This window comes from Myxine glutinosa, chromosome 8 (genome assembly GCF_964187855.1).
Source record: "Myxine glutinosa chromosome 8, kmMyxGlut1.1, whole genome shotgun sequence".
Taxonomy (NCBI): Eukaryota; Metazoa; Chordata; class Myxini; order Myxiniformes; family Myxinidae; genus Myxine; species Myxine glutinosa.
Genome location: NC_136268.1, coordinates 72,135,417 through 72,152,020, shown reverse-complemented (window position 1 = coordinate 72,152,020; position 16,604 = coordinate 72,135,417). Strand labels below are relative to the sequence as shown.

At 41.8% G+C, this 16,604-nt stretch overlaps 1 protein-coding gene across 4 annotated transcripts in view; it reads left to right on the top strand.

The window, feature by feature from the left end:
* The window catches only part of LOC137415012 (receptor-type tyrosine-protein phosphatase kappa-like), a 566,119-nt gene that overhangs the window by 459,694 nt on the left and 89,821 nt on the right, over nucleotides 1-16,604 (top strand). For all 4 annotated transcript variants that reach the window (XM_078783392.1, XM_078783391.1, XM_078783393.1 and 1 more), the window contains 5 exons: nucleotides 4,286-4,402; nucleotides 5,419-5,573; nucleotides 10,706-10,841; nucleotides 14,002-14,151; nucleotides 14,522-14,695. In XM_078783392.1, coding sequence (XP_078639518.1) covers nucleotides 4,286-4,402; nucleotides 5,419-5,573; nucleotides 10,706-10,841; nucleotides 14,002-14,151; nucleotides 14,522-14,695 — 732 coding nt within the window. The remainder of the gene's footprint in view (nucleotides 1-4,285; nucleotides 4,403-5,418; nucleotides 5,574-10,705; nucleotides 10,842-14,001; nucleotides 14,152-14,521; nucleotides 14,696-16,604) is intronic.

The following is a 16,604-nucleotide window of genomic DNA, read 5'->3' as shown; positions in this document are numbered from 1 at the left end:
AACGAAAATCCGACGGCGCTCACTTACATGCCCTCACTCATCGGCGGTCTGCCGTCGAATGACAGCTTCTGCAGGTGGGAAAAAATTCACGCGTGTGCATTAGGATCGCCTACATACGTGCACCAATCAACGCCTCCCTAGCTTCTTTTTTTTTTACGCACGAAAAATAAAGGTCGGATACTTTTTGAACACAGAGGAACGGGCTTGTTTTAGCTGAGGATAATGAATGTACATCAGTTTCTGTTTTGTCATGATTTCCACCGATAATAATAAAAAACAATTATTTTTCACAAATTTTTTTGTCATGTTTGTGATATTACATTTTTATAAGGAATTTCGGTTGAAAAAACGTTTAAAAATTTTTTTTTTTAAAAACCCTCAGCACATACATATAGAAGGGGTAGGAGCAGCCTGGAAGTTTGGGATGATTGCACCTCACCACCACGTAATTCAAAACACCTCACCACCACGTAATTCAAAACACCTCACCACAACGTAATTCAAAACACCTCACCACCACGTAATTCAAAACACCTCACCACCACGTAATTTAAAACACCTCACCACCACGTAATTCAAAACACCTCACCACAACGTATTTCAAAACACCTCACCACAACGTAATTCAAAACACCTCACCACAACATAATTCAAAACACCTCACCACAATGTAATTCAAAACACCTCACCACAACGTAATTCAAAACACCTCACCACCACATAATTCAAAACACCTCACCACAATGTAATTCAAAACACCTCACCACAACGTAATTCAAAACACCTCACCACAACATAATTCAAAACACCTCACCACAATGTAATTCAAAACACCTCACCACAACGTTATTCAAAACACCTCACCACAACGTAATTCAAAACACCTCACCACAACGTAATTCAAAACACCTCACCAGAATGTAATTCAAAACACCTCACCACCACGTAATTCAAAACACCTCACCACCAAGTAATTCAAAACTCCTCACCACAACGTAATTCAAAACACCTCACCACCATTTAATTGAAAACACCTCACCACCAAGTAATTCAAAGCACTTCACCATCATGTAATTCAAAACAGCTCACCCCCAAGTTATTCAAAACAGCTCACCACCAAATTATTCAAAACACCTTACCACCAAGTAATGTAAAACACCTCACAACCACATAATTCAAAACACCTCACCATCACGTAATTCAAAACACCTCACCACCACGTAATTCAAAACACCTCACCACCAAGTAATTCAAAACACTTCACCACCACGTAATTCAAAACACCTCACCACCAAGTAATTCAAAACACCTCACCACCACGTAATTCAAAACACCTCACCACCAAGTAATTCAAAACACCTCACCACCACGTAATTCAAAACACCTCACCACCACGTAATTCAAAGCACTTCACCATCACGAAATTCAAAACACCTCACCACCACGTAATTCAAAGCACTTCACCATCACGAAATTCAAAACACCTCACCACCACGTAATTCAAAACACCTCACCATCACGTAATTCAAAACACCTCACCACCACGTAATTTAAAACACCTCACCACCAAGTAATTCAAAGCACTTCACCATCACGAAATTCAAAACACCTCACCACCAAGTAATTCAAAACACCTCACCACCACGTAATTCAAAACACCTCACCACCAAGTAATTCAAAGCACTTCACCATCATGAAATTCAAAACACCTCACCACCAATTAATTCAAAACACCTCACCACCAATTAATTCAAAACATCTCACCACCAAGTTATTCAAAGCACTTCACCATCACGAAATTTAAAACACCTCACCACCAAGTAATTCAAAACACCTCACCACCACGTAATTCAAAACACCTCACCACCAAGTAATTCAAAGCACTTCACCATCATGAAATTCAAAACACCTCACCACCAATTAATTCAAAACAGCTCACCACCAATTAATTCAAAACAGCTCACCACCAAGTTATTCAAAACACCTTTCCACCAAGTAATTTAAAACACCTCACCACCATGTAATTCAACACCCCTCATCACCACCACGTAATTCAAAACACCTCACCACCACGTGATTTAAAACACCTCACCACCACGTGATTGAAAACACCTCACAGCCGAGTTATTAAAAACACTTCACAACCACGGAAACAAAAGTTTCAGGGAGTAGTTCAGTGGCAACGCAGGCACTGCCCAGATACAGTGCATTCAGAAAGTATTCAGACTCCTTCACTTTTTTCACGTTTTGTTATGTTGCAGCCTTATGCTGAAATCGTTTAAATTCATTTTTTCCCCTCATCAATTTTCTCGAAGAAATGGTGCATTATTTGAAAAAAGTGCAAGCGTGCCAATATTTTTGGCCACGACTGTATATTTAAGCGAGGTGAAAAATAGGGTGGAGCATACAGGGTGAAAAAGGTGGATACAGAAGCAAACTCTCAGGAAAGAAAAACTGGAAATTTGGAAAGATGTGGGTTTGTGGAGGGAAAAGATCATTGTTTTGGTTGGGGGATGATCTGAGATGGTGGTGAACAACTATCTTCAACAACTGGAGGATTGAGATCGAAGAGATTGTGAAAGTTGGTTCTACCGGCGAGAAAAAAAGAGGAAGGGATGAGTGGAGGTGAGCAGTGATTCTGGATTTTGGGGGTTTCACAAGGTGGGGGTTGTTGTGATGCACCCCATGAACCATGTAGAAACCTGGCAGGGGAGGAGGGAGGGAGTGACAAAACATGTAAGGAGCAGAGGATGCAAGATCAGAAAGAAGGTGGTAGAAGATAAAGAGACCACCGACTTGTCTGCAATTGGAAAGTTATTGGTCCATAGACTCGGCTTTACTGAGGGAGATACCAACGATCTTGAAGGTAGTTTTGTGAGGCATATAGCCAATCAAAACGTTACCTTGGCACCCTGGATAATCCAGTCATGGTCTTGGCAGCTGAGGGTTGGATGCAAAATGTATTGGGTGGAGGTGATCTTATGTGCTTCCATGAATTCCAATTTGGTTTCAGGATCCTCTGAGTGAGGCCAGTTACCATTTGGCTGGATATGTGTTTCACATTCTGAGACTTTCCCTGTATAATGCCAGCAGTTGCAGTCAATCATGAGTGCTGTGGTCTTGGCAGACCCAACTTTCTGAGACCTTAGATTCGCTGAAGACTGTGTCTCCCAGCTTTGCTCATCTTGGGTTATCTTTAAAGGACTCACCCCCATGCAAGAACAGCCGGTTACTTACCTTCTGTCAAATATGAGAACACACCTTCATCTATGCACTGTACGCATATGAGGGTACATCATACATGGCAGTCATGTGTTTGTGGATTTCTTTGAAGCTGGAACCTTTTTTGAATGAAGATTCGATGGCACCTCAGAGTACTATTCTCAACTTTGGCTGGCTCCCCTGCCTCACACCTTGCTCAGAGTGACGCCATGGAAACAGAGGCCTTCAAGATCATTGGTATCTCCCGTGCTGAGGCTGAGCCAATGGGTCTACAACTTTCCCATCGCAGACAGGTCGGTGGTCTCTCTGTCTTCTAGCGCCTCCTCTATGGTCTTGCACCATCTGCTCTTCTGTGCTTTATCCCCTACAGGTTTCTGCTGGGTGCACATGGTCCACCATCAACCCCCTTCTGGTGAAACTACATAAATACAGGATCACAGCTCACCTCCACTCATTCATTCCTATTTCTTTTTCCCACCTATGGAACCAACTTCCACATTACCATCAATCTCATCATTTCCTCCAGGTCTTCAAGACAGCTGTTCACCATCATCTCAGATCATCCCCAATCCAAAACTATGATCTTTTCTACCCTCGTTAAACCCCACACCCCACCCCGCCCCAAGCCATTCTCCTTGTAATATTCCAGTTTTTCCCTCCTGTGAGTTTCCTTCTGTATCCACCTTGTCCTTTCCTGCCCCCATTCCTCCCCACGCCCATTGTTTGTCCAAGTCTCCCTCTACCTTGGCCTTCAACTCTGCTGTTGGTGCTCCCATCCCACCCCCTCCTCTCCCTCTCTCTCTCTCTCTCTGCTGATCCTTTCGTCATACTACGTCCTAATCTGTTCAGTGTACTAGTAGTAGCTCTTCCACAAGCCTCGACTATGTATACAAATTTCAGTAAGACTCAAAATTTTACAATGTTTTAAATTTATTTTTGATACCCTGAACAAACAACAAATATCACATCATGAGAAGTTTTAAATGACCCTTTTATGTAATTCAAATTGTTGACCTCCAAGTTAACCTCATTCTAAAATTTTGTGGAATTACCTTTCCTTCAGGTAAAATGCTTCAAGTACTGGCCAGACACCGTGTACGTGTATGGAGATATCACAGTGACGCTTGTGCATTCAGAACTCCTGGCAGAATATGTCATCCGTACATTCACCTTGGAAAGGGTAAGCATACCTTCTGAAGGTCATAATTACCTCTGTCCACCTTCGCCCCCTATCTGTTTATTTATGTCTGTGAAAAGAACTTCTCAAAAAGTTGTAGATGGATTCAGACGAAACTTTATGGAGAGATTGGCTATGTGACAAGGACAAAATGCTTATATTTTGGTGAGGATCTGGATCTGGATACTGGAATTTTTAAAAGTGATTATTCACCATTAAGAGATAGGGCCCAAAACAAGATATATATAACCACCTTTAGAGGCCATTTTTCCCCGCAAAGCGGGGGTTGGCCTTTTTCGGGAACCGTGGTTGTTGTTGTTTTTCGGTCCCCTTTTTGAAGCAATGTTTTACGGCCGGATGCCCTTCCTGACGCCAACCCTTTTTGCCGCCTTTAACGACAAACAGGGAATTACCAGTGAACTGGTACTCAATAGCAAATTACCAATTCAACAACTCAATTACTCAATAGCAAATAGCAAATTACCAATATATAGCATGATATTTCAAAAAGTTGTGGAAAGATTATGGCAAAACTAGGTGGGTGAGTTGGTGAAGTGACAAGAACAAGCCAATTTTATTTTGGTTCAGGTCCGGATCCAGATCCGGCCTATGAATGGGATACAAAGCGTAAACTCTTCGGCCTGGCAGAGGTATGCGCTCTACCGAGTGCATTCCCTAGTTGAGAATGCGTTCCTGCCAGTGCATGTAGCTGAGTAAACTTTGGCCCTCTTAACAAGTATACATGGGATGTTGGCAGGATGAGAGGTTGTTGACAGCATGCTCATCTTTGAGCCGAAGTATGTGTGGATTTGAAAATCAGTAGTGTGAAGTCTTCTTTTTTTTTTAACTGCTAGTATAGCGCCATACAGGCAGAGAGCCCCTGCATCTTGTAGCACGTTATCATTTAGAATGAACATTCAGCTGGTCGTCCATTTTTTAAACTTTGCAGGAGCAATGAATTGCCCTTTTTCATTATAATGTTAATGTGCATGTGTGTATTATCATCTCCCAACCTTCAGAAAGGCTATTTTGAGGTGCATGAGGTTAAGCAGTTTCACTTCACCGGTTGGCCTGATCATGGAGTCCCTTACTACCCCACGGGTCTACTGTGTTTTGTACGTCGAGTGAAGGCATTCACCCGGCACACTTCTGGTCCTGTGGTCATTCACTGCAGGTATGTAGTACTAGCCGAGCATTATGAAGGATTCTGTAATCAAGTTTGTTTAAACAAGAATGACCGCACTGTTGTCACAACATGTGACATAATTCCCCCTGACTCCCTACCCCCACCCCATCCATCCCCCCCCCCCCCATCCCTTCCCTGAATGAGCAATAAAGAAGCAGAATCATGCTCCCGTAGGGAGTGGGTGTTCCTCATATTTAAAGTTCGCCAAAATATGTGTAAACATCCTCAAAAAAAAATTGGGACAAAAAGAATGCTAAGTACTGTACATCCGTTTTAATGGATATTTATGGTTGACAACTCTTTTCTGAAAAAATGGCAACTTCACTTTCAGCCCCGGAATTTTTCCATGTGATGTCTACCGTAGTTTTTCCTCACCACTCTTAAATCGACATCCAAATGCTAACAATTGATATACTGTCTAGGAGTAAAATCACTTTCCTTTCCTATTTCCGAAAATGTAATGTTGAAGAGTTACGTTTCAACCAGTGTATAAATGTACCACACACAGTACCACACGCTACAATTATCCCCAATTTATTTTACGTTGTTTTATTATGTATGATGTGAATGCAAAAACTGTGACTATTATAGAGGTAAACAAAATAGTCATTGGTTAATAGAGTTACATAACACCACTGGAACCCCCCTCCATTCCCCCTGTAACACCCCATAATGTTTGGGCATACACCACCACCCACCCCCACACACTCTTCTCCCTCCACCCAGACCCTTCCACTGAGCAATAAACCTTGAGTGACCCCTATTCGTACCCAAAGTAGGGGATGACATGGTGACCTCTCACGCTTTTAGTTTACTGTACATTTATTTTATGTAAAAAAATAACTTGTACACAAACGTTGATGGGGATAACTTTAAAAAAGAACATAAAAATTGAGCAGATTATTTTCGCAAAGTGGTGATACAGTTTTAATAATGAGTGAAGCATATTTTACTCAGTTGTGGGAGAGTCAACAAAAGATGCATACGGACCGCATCGTGAGTAACGAAGCCGATGGACATTGGATGATGTTTAACAAAAAATTACCCGAGGAAAATAATCAAAAGGAAGAATGTGCAGTTTGTGCACCACAACGACGACAACACTTTGTCCCACAGGACATGTTTGGGTAGTCGGAGGATTAAAATGGTCATCTATTACTGAAAGGAGCAGCATCAGTCCTTCCTTCTGTCTGTCCATCACACTTTATTTGAGATGATTCCTATTGATATTATGTAATAATTATGTAATTACATAATATTTGAGATATCTATCTATAATTCCAGTAATCTCTGTACGTTTGTACGTTTGTCTGTGACCGCTGTTTCTCGACAACCACGGGTCCGATATACTTTTAACTTGCCAGGTATATTGCTGGGGACCCGAGGATGTGCCTTTTCAAGGTTTGAAATTAATCGGACAAGTACTTACCGAGCTATGTCCAAAAAACGCTTCAACCAATCAGAGAGCAGCGAGCTATCACGTGTGCCGAACGTGGCGATCAGACTCTACCTCGGACGGCACATTTGACAGCGTATTCATTTATTTCACGTTGGAAAACTATGTTGCCGTTAAACTATGTTTTAAAACGAATTCAAACTGCGATTAAATTAAAACGATTCATCGTAACTGCGACGATTTGCGAACTTCCGGCAGCCAATCACAGAACGCTTTGTTGCGTAGGCGTGGCCGATGTGAGACGAGCGGAGCTGAGCGCGTTACGAGCTGACCGCCATTACGGTACGTAATTCGATTTCTTATGCGCATTATTTCTCCCAATTCAGTCAGAGCGAAGGGCGGAAGCGAAGAGCGTTGTTTTTTTTGTTTACGGGCGTACGGGCGGGGTAGAGCGTACGGGTAGCGTTTTTTTTTTTTTTGGCAAGGAACGGGCACCCACGTACGGGCAATGCCCTAGTCTATCTATAATTCCAGTAATCTCTGTCTGTACGTTTGTTTGTCTGTGACCGCTGTTTCTCGACAACCACGGGTCCGATATACTTTTAACTTGCCAGGTATATTGCTGGGGACCCGAGGATGTGCCTTTTCAAGGTTTCATATTAATCGGACAATTACTTACCGAGCTATGTCCAAAAAACGATTCAACCAATCAGAGAGCAGCGAACGATCGCGTGTGCCGAACGTGGCGGGCACACTCTGCCTCGGATGGCACATTTGAGAGCGTATTCATTTATTTCACGTTTGCAAACTATGTTGGCGTTAAACTATGTTTTACAACTAATAAAAACGAATTTGCGTTTCATTCGCTTTCCTGCGCGTTTGTGCACGCGATGGCGATTTCTTTACCAAACTCCGGAAGCCGTTCGCTTTGGACCAAACCATTGCATGTAAATAGAGGGGGGGGATTGTCACCACTCGCAAGCCGTTCGCTTTGGACCAAACCATTTCATGTAAATAGAGGGGGCGGGGGGGGATATAATTTTAGATATAGATATAGTACGGGCATGCCCTAGTTATTACAATATGCATAGAACCACCTTTAGAGGCCATTTTTCCACGCAGAGCAGGGGTTGGCCTTTTTTGGGCACCGTGGTCCCCTTTTTGAAACAATGTTTTATTGTTTCGCCCCTTTCGCCCCTTGCGACACACGGGGAATATTACCAGTGAACCGGTACTCAATTTGGCGACCTCGGAAGGATGACAGGCTGAGTCAACCCCCCTGATGTTAATTCAGCGATCATTCGGGATTCGATCCCAGGATCCTAGGATCCCAAGCCGGCACCCGAACCGCTAAGCCAACACCAGGCTATCATTACAATATGCATATTACATAATAATATTATTACATAAGATTTGAGATATTATGTAATAATAATAAGTGGTGGTACCGTTGGAAAGCTGTTAATCTATTTACTTGATTTAAAAGCGAATAATAAATGTACGTGGAGCAAATATTAGTGTCTTTTTAATCATAAAAATGCCTGTTTTGAAAGGCCGTCTCCTTCCAAAAGCCAGAGGAACAAAACGGATTTTGAGCTTAATGTAGCGGTTCCAACGGTACCATTTTCATTATTCTCCGACAGCAACAACCATTTAGAATAAAGCTTGATGGACACGGATGGAGCACACACAATTATATCTAGTAATACTTCTCGAAGCAATATAAAAAATATAAAAACGACACGGAAGGAGCACAAACAACATCCACAGCCACTGTGACAGCAGCACCAACATCTACGTGTTGTAAAGATCCTTATTGCGACGTGCTTCACTTCATTTTACATCTTCAATGAGACTCACAGGTAGACATGCAATATGTTTATGCGGTGCAACATGCTTTCTTTCAAATTAAAGCCATGAGCGAAGTGACGGTTAGGCATGGCAGGTGTACCCTAAATATGAAAGGTAAGCATAATCTTTTTCACTCATGAAATAACTGCTACACGGCAAAAGACAAAGCAGCACATGGCTGCTGGTCGCATTTTTTCTTGGGGCATATAGCTGCAGTGTCTACTTTAGGGGAGCACAGGAATTTAGAGTTTTTCCAGGGTGCTGGGGATAACTCACGTCACAAACAATCAAAATGAATCTACAAGTGCCCACGTCATCCCTCCACCCTCCCGCCCCACTCCCATCTCACCTCCAACCACCTCCTCCACTGCAGCACATGCCCTAGCTTATGCTCGGCAGCCAAGAACCACCATTCAACAAAGGTTGTATGGAAAGAGGGAAGTTAGTCAAAGAGAATGTAGCAATGCTACTTCATTAAGTGCAGCAAAAAGCCATTTTGAAGTAGTTCATATGATCAAAGGTTGGCCATACACAAGCCTCAATTAATATGATAGCGCAGGAATAATTGCATGTGACAACTGACATAAGCAATCGGTGCAACAGTCATGGAGCATTGAGGGTCATTAATTACTGAGCAATTATGCTCATTACACTGGAGTGGGTGGGTTCTGTTTACATGAGTCTCTGGATATCCTTTGCATGCGATGAATAAACAGGAAAATGTTTCTCTTCGGGAAGCCGGACACACGGGATGGAACCAGCGCAGATAACATCACACTTTTGGAGACCCTTTTTGTCATGAATGCCTCTGGGTGTGGTGAACCCCACACGCACAGACTTGGATCATGATGATATATTTGAAGACCTTGTCAACGGAAAAGTTAGAGGATGGCATAGTGCCGAGAAGAAATGATTTTTGATATGAATTCTCTACAAAGTGGAAGCAAAAACCTCTGAATTTCCTGGGAATTTTATCACAGATATGTTTTGACAAAGGCTTTAGTAAGAACTCCGTCTTTGTCTTTGTTTTTTTACGAGCGTGACACGGCGCGCCTCACCACACGTCGTTTCAGAGGTATAGGCATCTTTGACCATTTCAGTCACTTTTGGGTCTTCAGGGTCTTTTGTGTCTTTTGGACCACTGTTTTGCGTCATGGTGTTTGGTGTGTTTTGATTCATTGTGTTTTGGAATTTTGTTTGGTGTTTTAGGTCTTCAGGGCCATTTGGTGTTTTTGGACCTCATGGTGGTGTTTTGGGTGGTGTTTGGTATTTGGTTTTTGGGTCTTCCGTTTGCTTCAGAACTGTTTGTTTCAAAACATGGTGTTTTGGGTCTTCAGGGGCTTTTGGGTCTTAAGGATATTTTGGTTCCTCTGAGTCTTTAAGGATTTTTTGTGTCTTCGGGGGTGTTTTGGGTCTTTGGGGTATTTTGGGTATTTTGGGTCTTTGGGGTATTTTGGGTCTTCATGGGCTTTTCGGTCTTCGGGCTGTTTTGGGTCTTCGGGGCATTTTGGGTATTTGGGTCTTCATGGGCTTTTGTGTCTTCCGGGTCTTTGGGGTGTTTTGGGTCTTCAGGGTCTTTTGGGTCTTTAAGGGTATTTTGGGTCTTCATGGGTCTTGGTGGTCTTAAGGGTAATGGGGGACTTTAAGGGTCGTCAAAGGTCTGAGGGGTCTCAGCAGTCTAAACGTAATTAAGGGTTCACGGACTGTGTATTGTGTGTTAATTTGAGTTTAAGAAGAAGAAGACGTGTTGTCGCATATAAACATAACCATATAAGTTTGCTCTATTATAATAAGATTAAATTTGGGAATGTCTTCAATACGGATATGGTTTTGTTTCAGATCATTGTGTTTTGTTTCATTTGTGGCATGCCAGTGCTGGAGCCGGACGCACCGGATGTTTCATCGTGATCGACATGATGCTGGACATGGCAGACAGCGAGGGAGTGGTCGACATTTATAACTGCGTGCGTGACCTGCGTACACAACGAGTCAACATGGTGCAGACTGAGGTACTCGCTCTCATTCAAAATCGCTCTTTAAACTCGCACTATTGCTTTGAAGTTTTCCTTAACAACCATTGTTGATGAATTTTTTTTACATTACAGTGGAATTATTCCATGTCTGGTTTTTGCCAAAACAGTCTGAATGCTTCCCACGTGATGTTTTCTGCTTCTTCACAACATCCTTTGCCTTTTTCTCCACTTATCTGTATAAAGCTGCTCCATAAGCTTTAGTTTCTTTTCATAAAGGATCACTGAGTAAATGCCACGATTCATTTTGGATGGGATTATAGTTATTAGGCCTCCAAGCTGTAATCTGAAAGCCCATTGTGCTTCTTGGGACTATTGTTTTCTTTCCGCCAAATTTTGCCACTCCTATTTCCTGGAGATGCTATGTCATTAAACTTGAAACTTTGCAGGATTGTTCAAAGTCATTGTATGTAGTCCCTATCCTTTTCATGAAAATGATTGGTCAAATGCCTTGGTGGTCATCTTGGTTTTATTAAATTTTAGAGCTTCAGGATCGCTGAAACTGATCGATATGAAACTTCACCAACATCATCGTTGGACCGAGGCACTTCAATCTTTAAAATAAAATATCCTCGAAAACTTCAATCTCTAAAATGTTTTTTTGGGAGAAAACTGGTACACATTGGCCATAAACTATAGAAATTGATTTGAACACTTGTAGCCATGTCCTGTGAATCATTCCTTTGCAACCAACATCGGATGCAAAAGTGGAGGAACACTCCTAATATATATATATATATATATATGGTAGAGCTCTTAGTTGGTTGCAAAAATGCTGAGTTTGAAGGTGTGTAATTAAATTGACATATATACCACCTTTGGAGGCCATTTTTCCCTGCAGAGCACGGGTTGGCCTTTTTCGGGCACCGTGGTCCCCCTTTTTGAAGCGATGTTTTATGGCCGGATACCCTTTCTGCCGCCAACCTTGATAGTCACCTCTTGCGACAAACACGGAATTACCAGTGAACTGGTACTCAATTTGCCGACCTCAGAAGGATGACAGGCTGTGTCAACCCCCTTGGCGTTAATTCAGCGATCAATCGGAATTCGATCCCAGGATCCTAGGATCCCAAGCTGGCACCCAAACCGCTAAGCCAACACCAGGCTATTAATAAAATTGACATATGTGGGGAAAATTACATGCTCAGACCATAAATCGGACCCAGGTCCTCTGGTGAACCGCACCAGTGCTCTGCCATCTTGGCGACCCTGACCGAGCATGCAATTCTCCCACATATAGAATTTCCGCTCTCTTTCTGTCAATGCTTCATGCCAACCATAGGAGCACCCACGGCCTGATCACGAGAGTTGGCAGCGAGTGCCCTGGAAGCTTTGACAGAAAGAGAGTGGCAATTCAATGTGTGGGAGAATTGCATGCTTGGTCAGGGTCGTCCAGATAGCTCAGAAGGCAGAGCACTGGTACGGTTCACCAGAGGACCTGGGTTCGATTCCTGGTCTGAGCGCGTAATTTTCCCACATATAGCAATTTAATTATTTATAATCCTGTTCATAAATGTAAAGGTGTGTGTAATGGTTCCTTGTTTCAACTTGAGGTGATCCTCCTTGAAACCCTTGATAGATGTTCACAAATCTAGTTACAATTATGATATAATCATAGCTATCTAATACTTCATGTGAAGCTCAATGCTGCAATGAAAACTCCAGAGAAAGTATAATACACTTTGTCCAATGAATAAAAGTGCAGACTGAAGAACGTCCGGGACTATGATAGTCCTCTTTTGAATGTCCTTCCCTTCTTTAACAAAGTGTCCTCGTGTCGTGACGATTACCCAGATAAGATGAAAGGTCCACATGTGGACGATCATTTAATGATGTCATTAACCCAGTGAGTGCTACCTGCACCATGATCGGGTTGTCGGCGACGAAACTCACTGGCTTTGCTGGAGGGGAGGGTGACTGTGACACCCCACCAGGACTAAAATAACACCTGACAAAGGGCGGATGAGCTTCCTCAAGGGAGCCAACGGCCATCCAGTATGGAGATGGTGCCTCCTAATAAACACCCGATCGGGGTGTTTTCCCACCTAAATTTTTTTTTTTTTCTAAAACTTCTCTGAAGATAAAATTATTTTTTCCCACCTGGGCTACTTACCCTCTGCTGCACTAGTTACCCCCTGTGGTCCTGTGAATAGATTTCCTTGTTTCAGGATGAAGTGAAGGTTTTTTTCCCAGTTTTTCCTATTCGTTTTCTTTGTAGCGCGTCACAGTTAGTGGCCCTCAGCCTTGGTTCGGGTGAATTTCAATAATAATAAAAAAAATAAGCGCAATCAAACTTTTATCTGACCTTACTCTCGACTGCTTCTCCAATTTAATTGTGAGAGAATGTCAATGATAAAAGATTGATTGTAAACATAAACTGCTCCAAGTATTCCCACCTTCCTGTCAGGTCAGTCGGGTAACGTTTTTGGCTCAAGTCTTTCAGGAACCGGCTGGATTGGCCTGAAATTTGACTGGAGATCTTTTGTGCAATAATCTCTAATTTGTTCAGAGTGCCAGCAATAACTTGATTTACTATTGGCGAAAGACACAAATGTATCTTTAGTGTCCACCAACTAATGCTAGCAGACGGGACACCCAGCTTAATGCCCATATTTGGGATGGCACATTTTATGATGCAGCACTCTTCCTGCGAAGCTCTAGCTTATAGTCAGATCGGGAATCGTACCTTGATTAGCCAGCACAAAGTTAAGTGAAATACCTCTTTCGTCATCTTGTTGGACGCAAACTTTTATTGTTGAGAAACTTCGAAGAAATATTATTAATCAATATATGTGTTGAAATATGAAACCTTTCTTTTAAGTTGCTATTGCCAGATTTATCTGTCTTTATAATTGATCAGTACCTTGTGAAGGTAACCATATCGGAATGAAATGTCACAAAATGTCTCTGTGATCTGCAAATGTCTTTCTAATCTGCATTTATTTGCAAGCCTTTTTTAAGGAGAGCATCAGAGCTACTCAAGAATGCTTGATTTAACGAACCATCAGGATGGACAAACAGGACAAACAAAAAGAATGATCTGTTTGCAGCAATTAAAAACAAGACAAGGCATCATCTTTGAGTGCCTATTGTTCCCTCTCAGGATCCATGTCGCTGTTTGTGACACTGTGCCTTACAGGAGCAGTATGTCTTCATCCATGATGTCATACTGGAGGCGTGCATGTGTGGGGACACTGCAGTTCCCGTCTCAGAGTTCTTCTGTTACTACGAAGATCTCACGCGCATTGACTTCATGACCCATTCAAACCATATCAAGGAAGAGTTTGTGGTAAGAGTAAACACTGTCACGCAAGATAGTTACAATATTAATGCTCATTTGCTACTTTTGTGGAAAGGAGTGTGGAGATGAGATAGGGTAGAGGAGTGAGGGGCGAGGGAGGCGAGTCAAAATTATACCGTTCTGTGTACCCATAATGTGAAGAGCTGCTTATCTTTTGGGATTCTATTGATTTAAATTTTTATATTAGGGTAAATACTTTATAGCTTGAGCTGCACTGAGAAGAGGGGGAAATATAAAAGTGGTACGTACATACCTTTCTCGAAACCTTTTGACTACCCACATATGTTCCACCTGACATTACACCCTCGTTTAATTTTCATTCAGTCTTTTGATACATATTCATGTGTTGTGTTGACAGACATTGAACACGGTAACACCCGCGCTACGCGTTGAAGACTGCAGCATCGCGCTGCTGCCCAGGAATAGTGCCAAGAATCGACAGAAAGAGACTCTTCCCCCCGACCGCTGCCTCCCTTTTCTGCTTACTCTCGATGGGGACAGCAGCAATTACATCAATGCTGCGTTGATGGATGTAAGGCCATCACCCATGTGTTCATTTTTCCATCCAGTGATGAGCACCTGCTTGATACTTTTTGGGGATTGTTTTTGAGGCCTGGCTTTACGATTTAGCATTTATTGTTCTTGGATTTTGCATGACGTCCTTCGTTCACGAGAATTGTAACATGCATTAATTATCATGCCACACTGATTTGCAAAAGCCAGAAACAGCTGAATGGAGACCAATTCTCTCCATTAAGCTATTTCTGGCTCTTCTGCCCTTATCCATTTCAACAAAGAGCAAAATAAAAGTTTTCCTATTGAATCGAAATGGTTAATGTGGTGTTCAAGTTGAATTGTTTTTTTTAATTCACCAATCATAAGTTCTTTATTCCAGTACTGGAGGTAGTTTTAATGGGCAAGTTAATTTGTCCACAGCAATGGGTGCATTAGTGGGATGGTTTTCTGATCCCATGGCTCCTTACTATCACCCACAAACCCAATCTTCTACACTATGTTTCCACCCCTCTGCCTCCGTCAGTAATGGAATTCTGGATCTTCATGCCAGGGAGGTGGTTATTAGGCAGTAATGCAATTTTAACTTGCACCTTAATCTGATGCACATCATTGTGCTTGCAATGCTGCGTTAATCTCTAAAAGTAAGACTGTGGTAGGACACTTAACGCATCATCAGTAGCACAGTGGAAGCATTATCTCTGTCATTGAGAAACACGTTCTTACACGATCCTACAGATGGCACTTCCACAAGTCAATATTCATGCAATAGTTAAAAAATGTAATGTACTGGAACTGTGGCATAAATGCGAGAATTTTTGAAGTCGTGGCCTTTTGGGGTCTTTTTGGGTCTTTTCCCAAAAAATGGGAGAAGAATGTATATGCACGGCCATTCAGAGCCAACACGAGCCAAGAGGCAAACAACCTCGGGGCCCCCACCCCCACCCTTTCTCTCTTTCATAACTTCTTAAGGAACTTACTTCAATGAAAAACAAATAACTTTTTAAAAACAAATGGTCACTTTTATTTAGCCGTATGATCGAAAATAAAAGAGATAGTGGGACGTTTGGACTGATCGAGTCGATTCGCACCCTCGACTGTTGAACACTTTTTCCCCATAAGATTGGCAAAAAAAATACGGGAGAAGATGGTTATTAATTATTTTTGGACAAAGAGGATACAACCCCATTTCTTTGTAACGCATATTTCTGGTTAATAACCATTTCCTGTAAAGTTTGAAACTGTACCATTAACAGCGGTAAATGTGGTTTTGTTTCCGGCAAGAAAGCTGGCAAGGAAAGCAAAATCAGCTTCTGGTTTTAAATGTAACAATGAGGAAGTGAGGATGAGCCGATGAGGGGTTTCGCTGTACTGTTTTAAAAAAAATGACAGGAGAAGCTCGGGCCCCTCAACGGACCGATGCAGTGACCCCCACTGACCCTCCCTCTCGACGCCCCTGTGTATATGTATATATATGTGTGTGTATATATGTATGTATATATATATATATATATATATATATATATATACATATATATACATGTATATACATATATATATATATATATATATATATATATATATATATATATATATATATATATATATATATATATATATATATTTATATTTATATATATATATATATATATATATATATATATATATATATATAAAGGAGGAGTGTCTGTGTGTGTGTGTGTGTGTGTGTGTGTGTGTGTGTGTGTGTGTGTGTGTGTGTGTGTGTGTGTGTGTGTGTGTGTGTGTGTGTGTGTCTGTCTGTCTGGATGTCCGCTTATAACTCAAGAACTACACATCGGAGAAAAGTTTTAGACACAGATTCGGAATCAGCATAAAATCCCGGTGGTTTTAGGCTACGTTTTATTTTAATATCAATGGTTTAAAAAAACCGCGCCAGCTGCAATTCC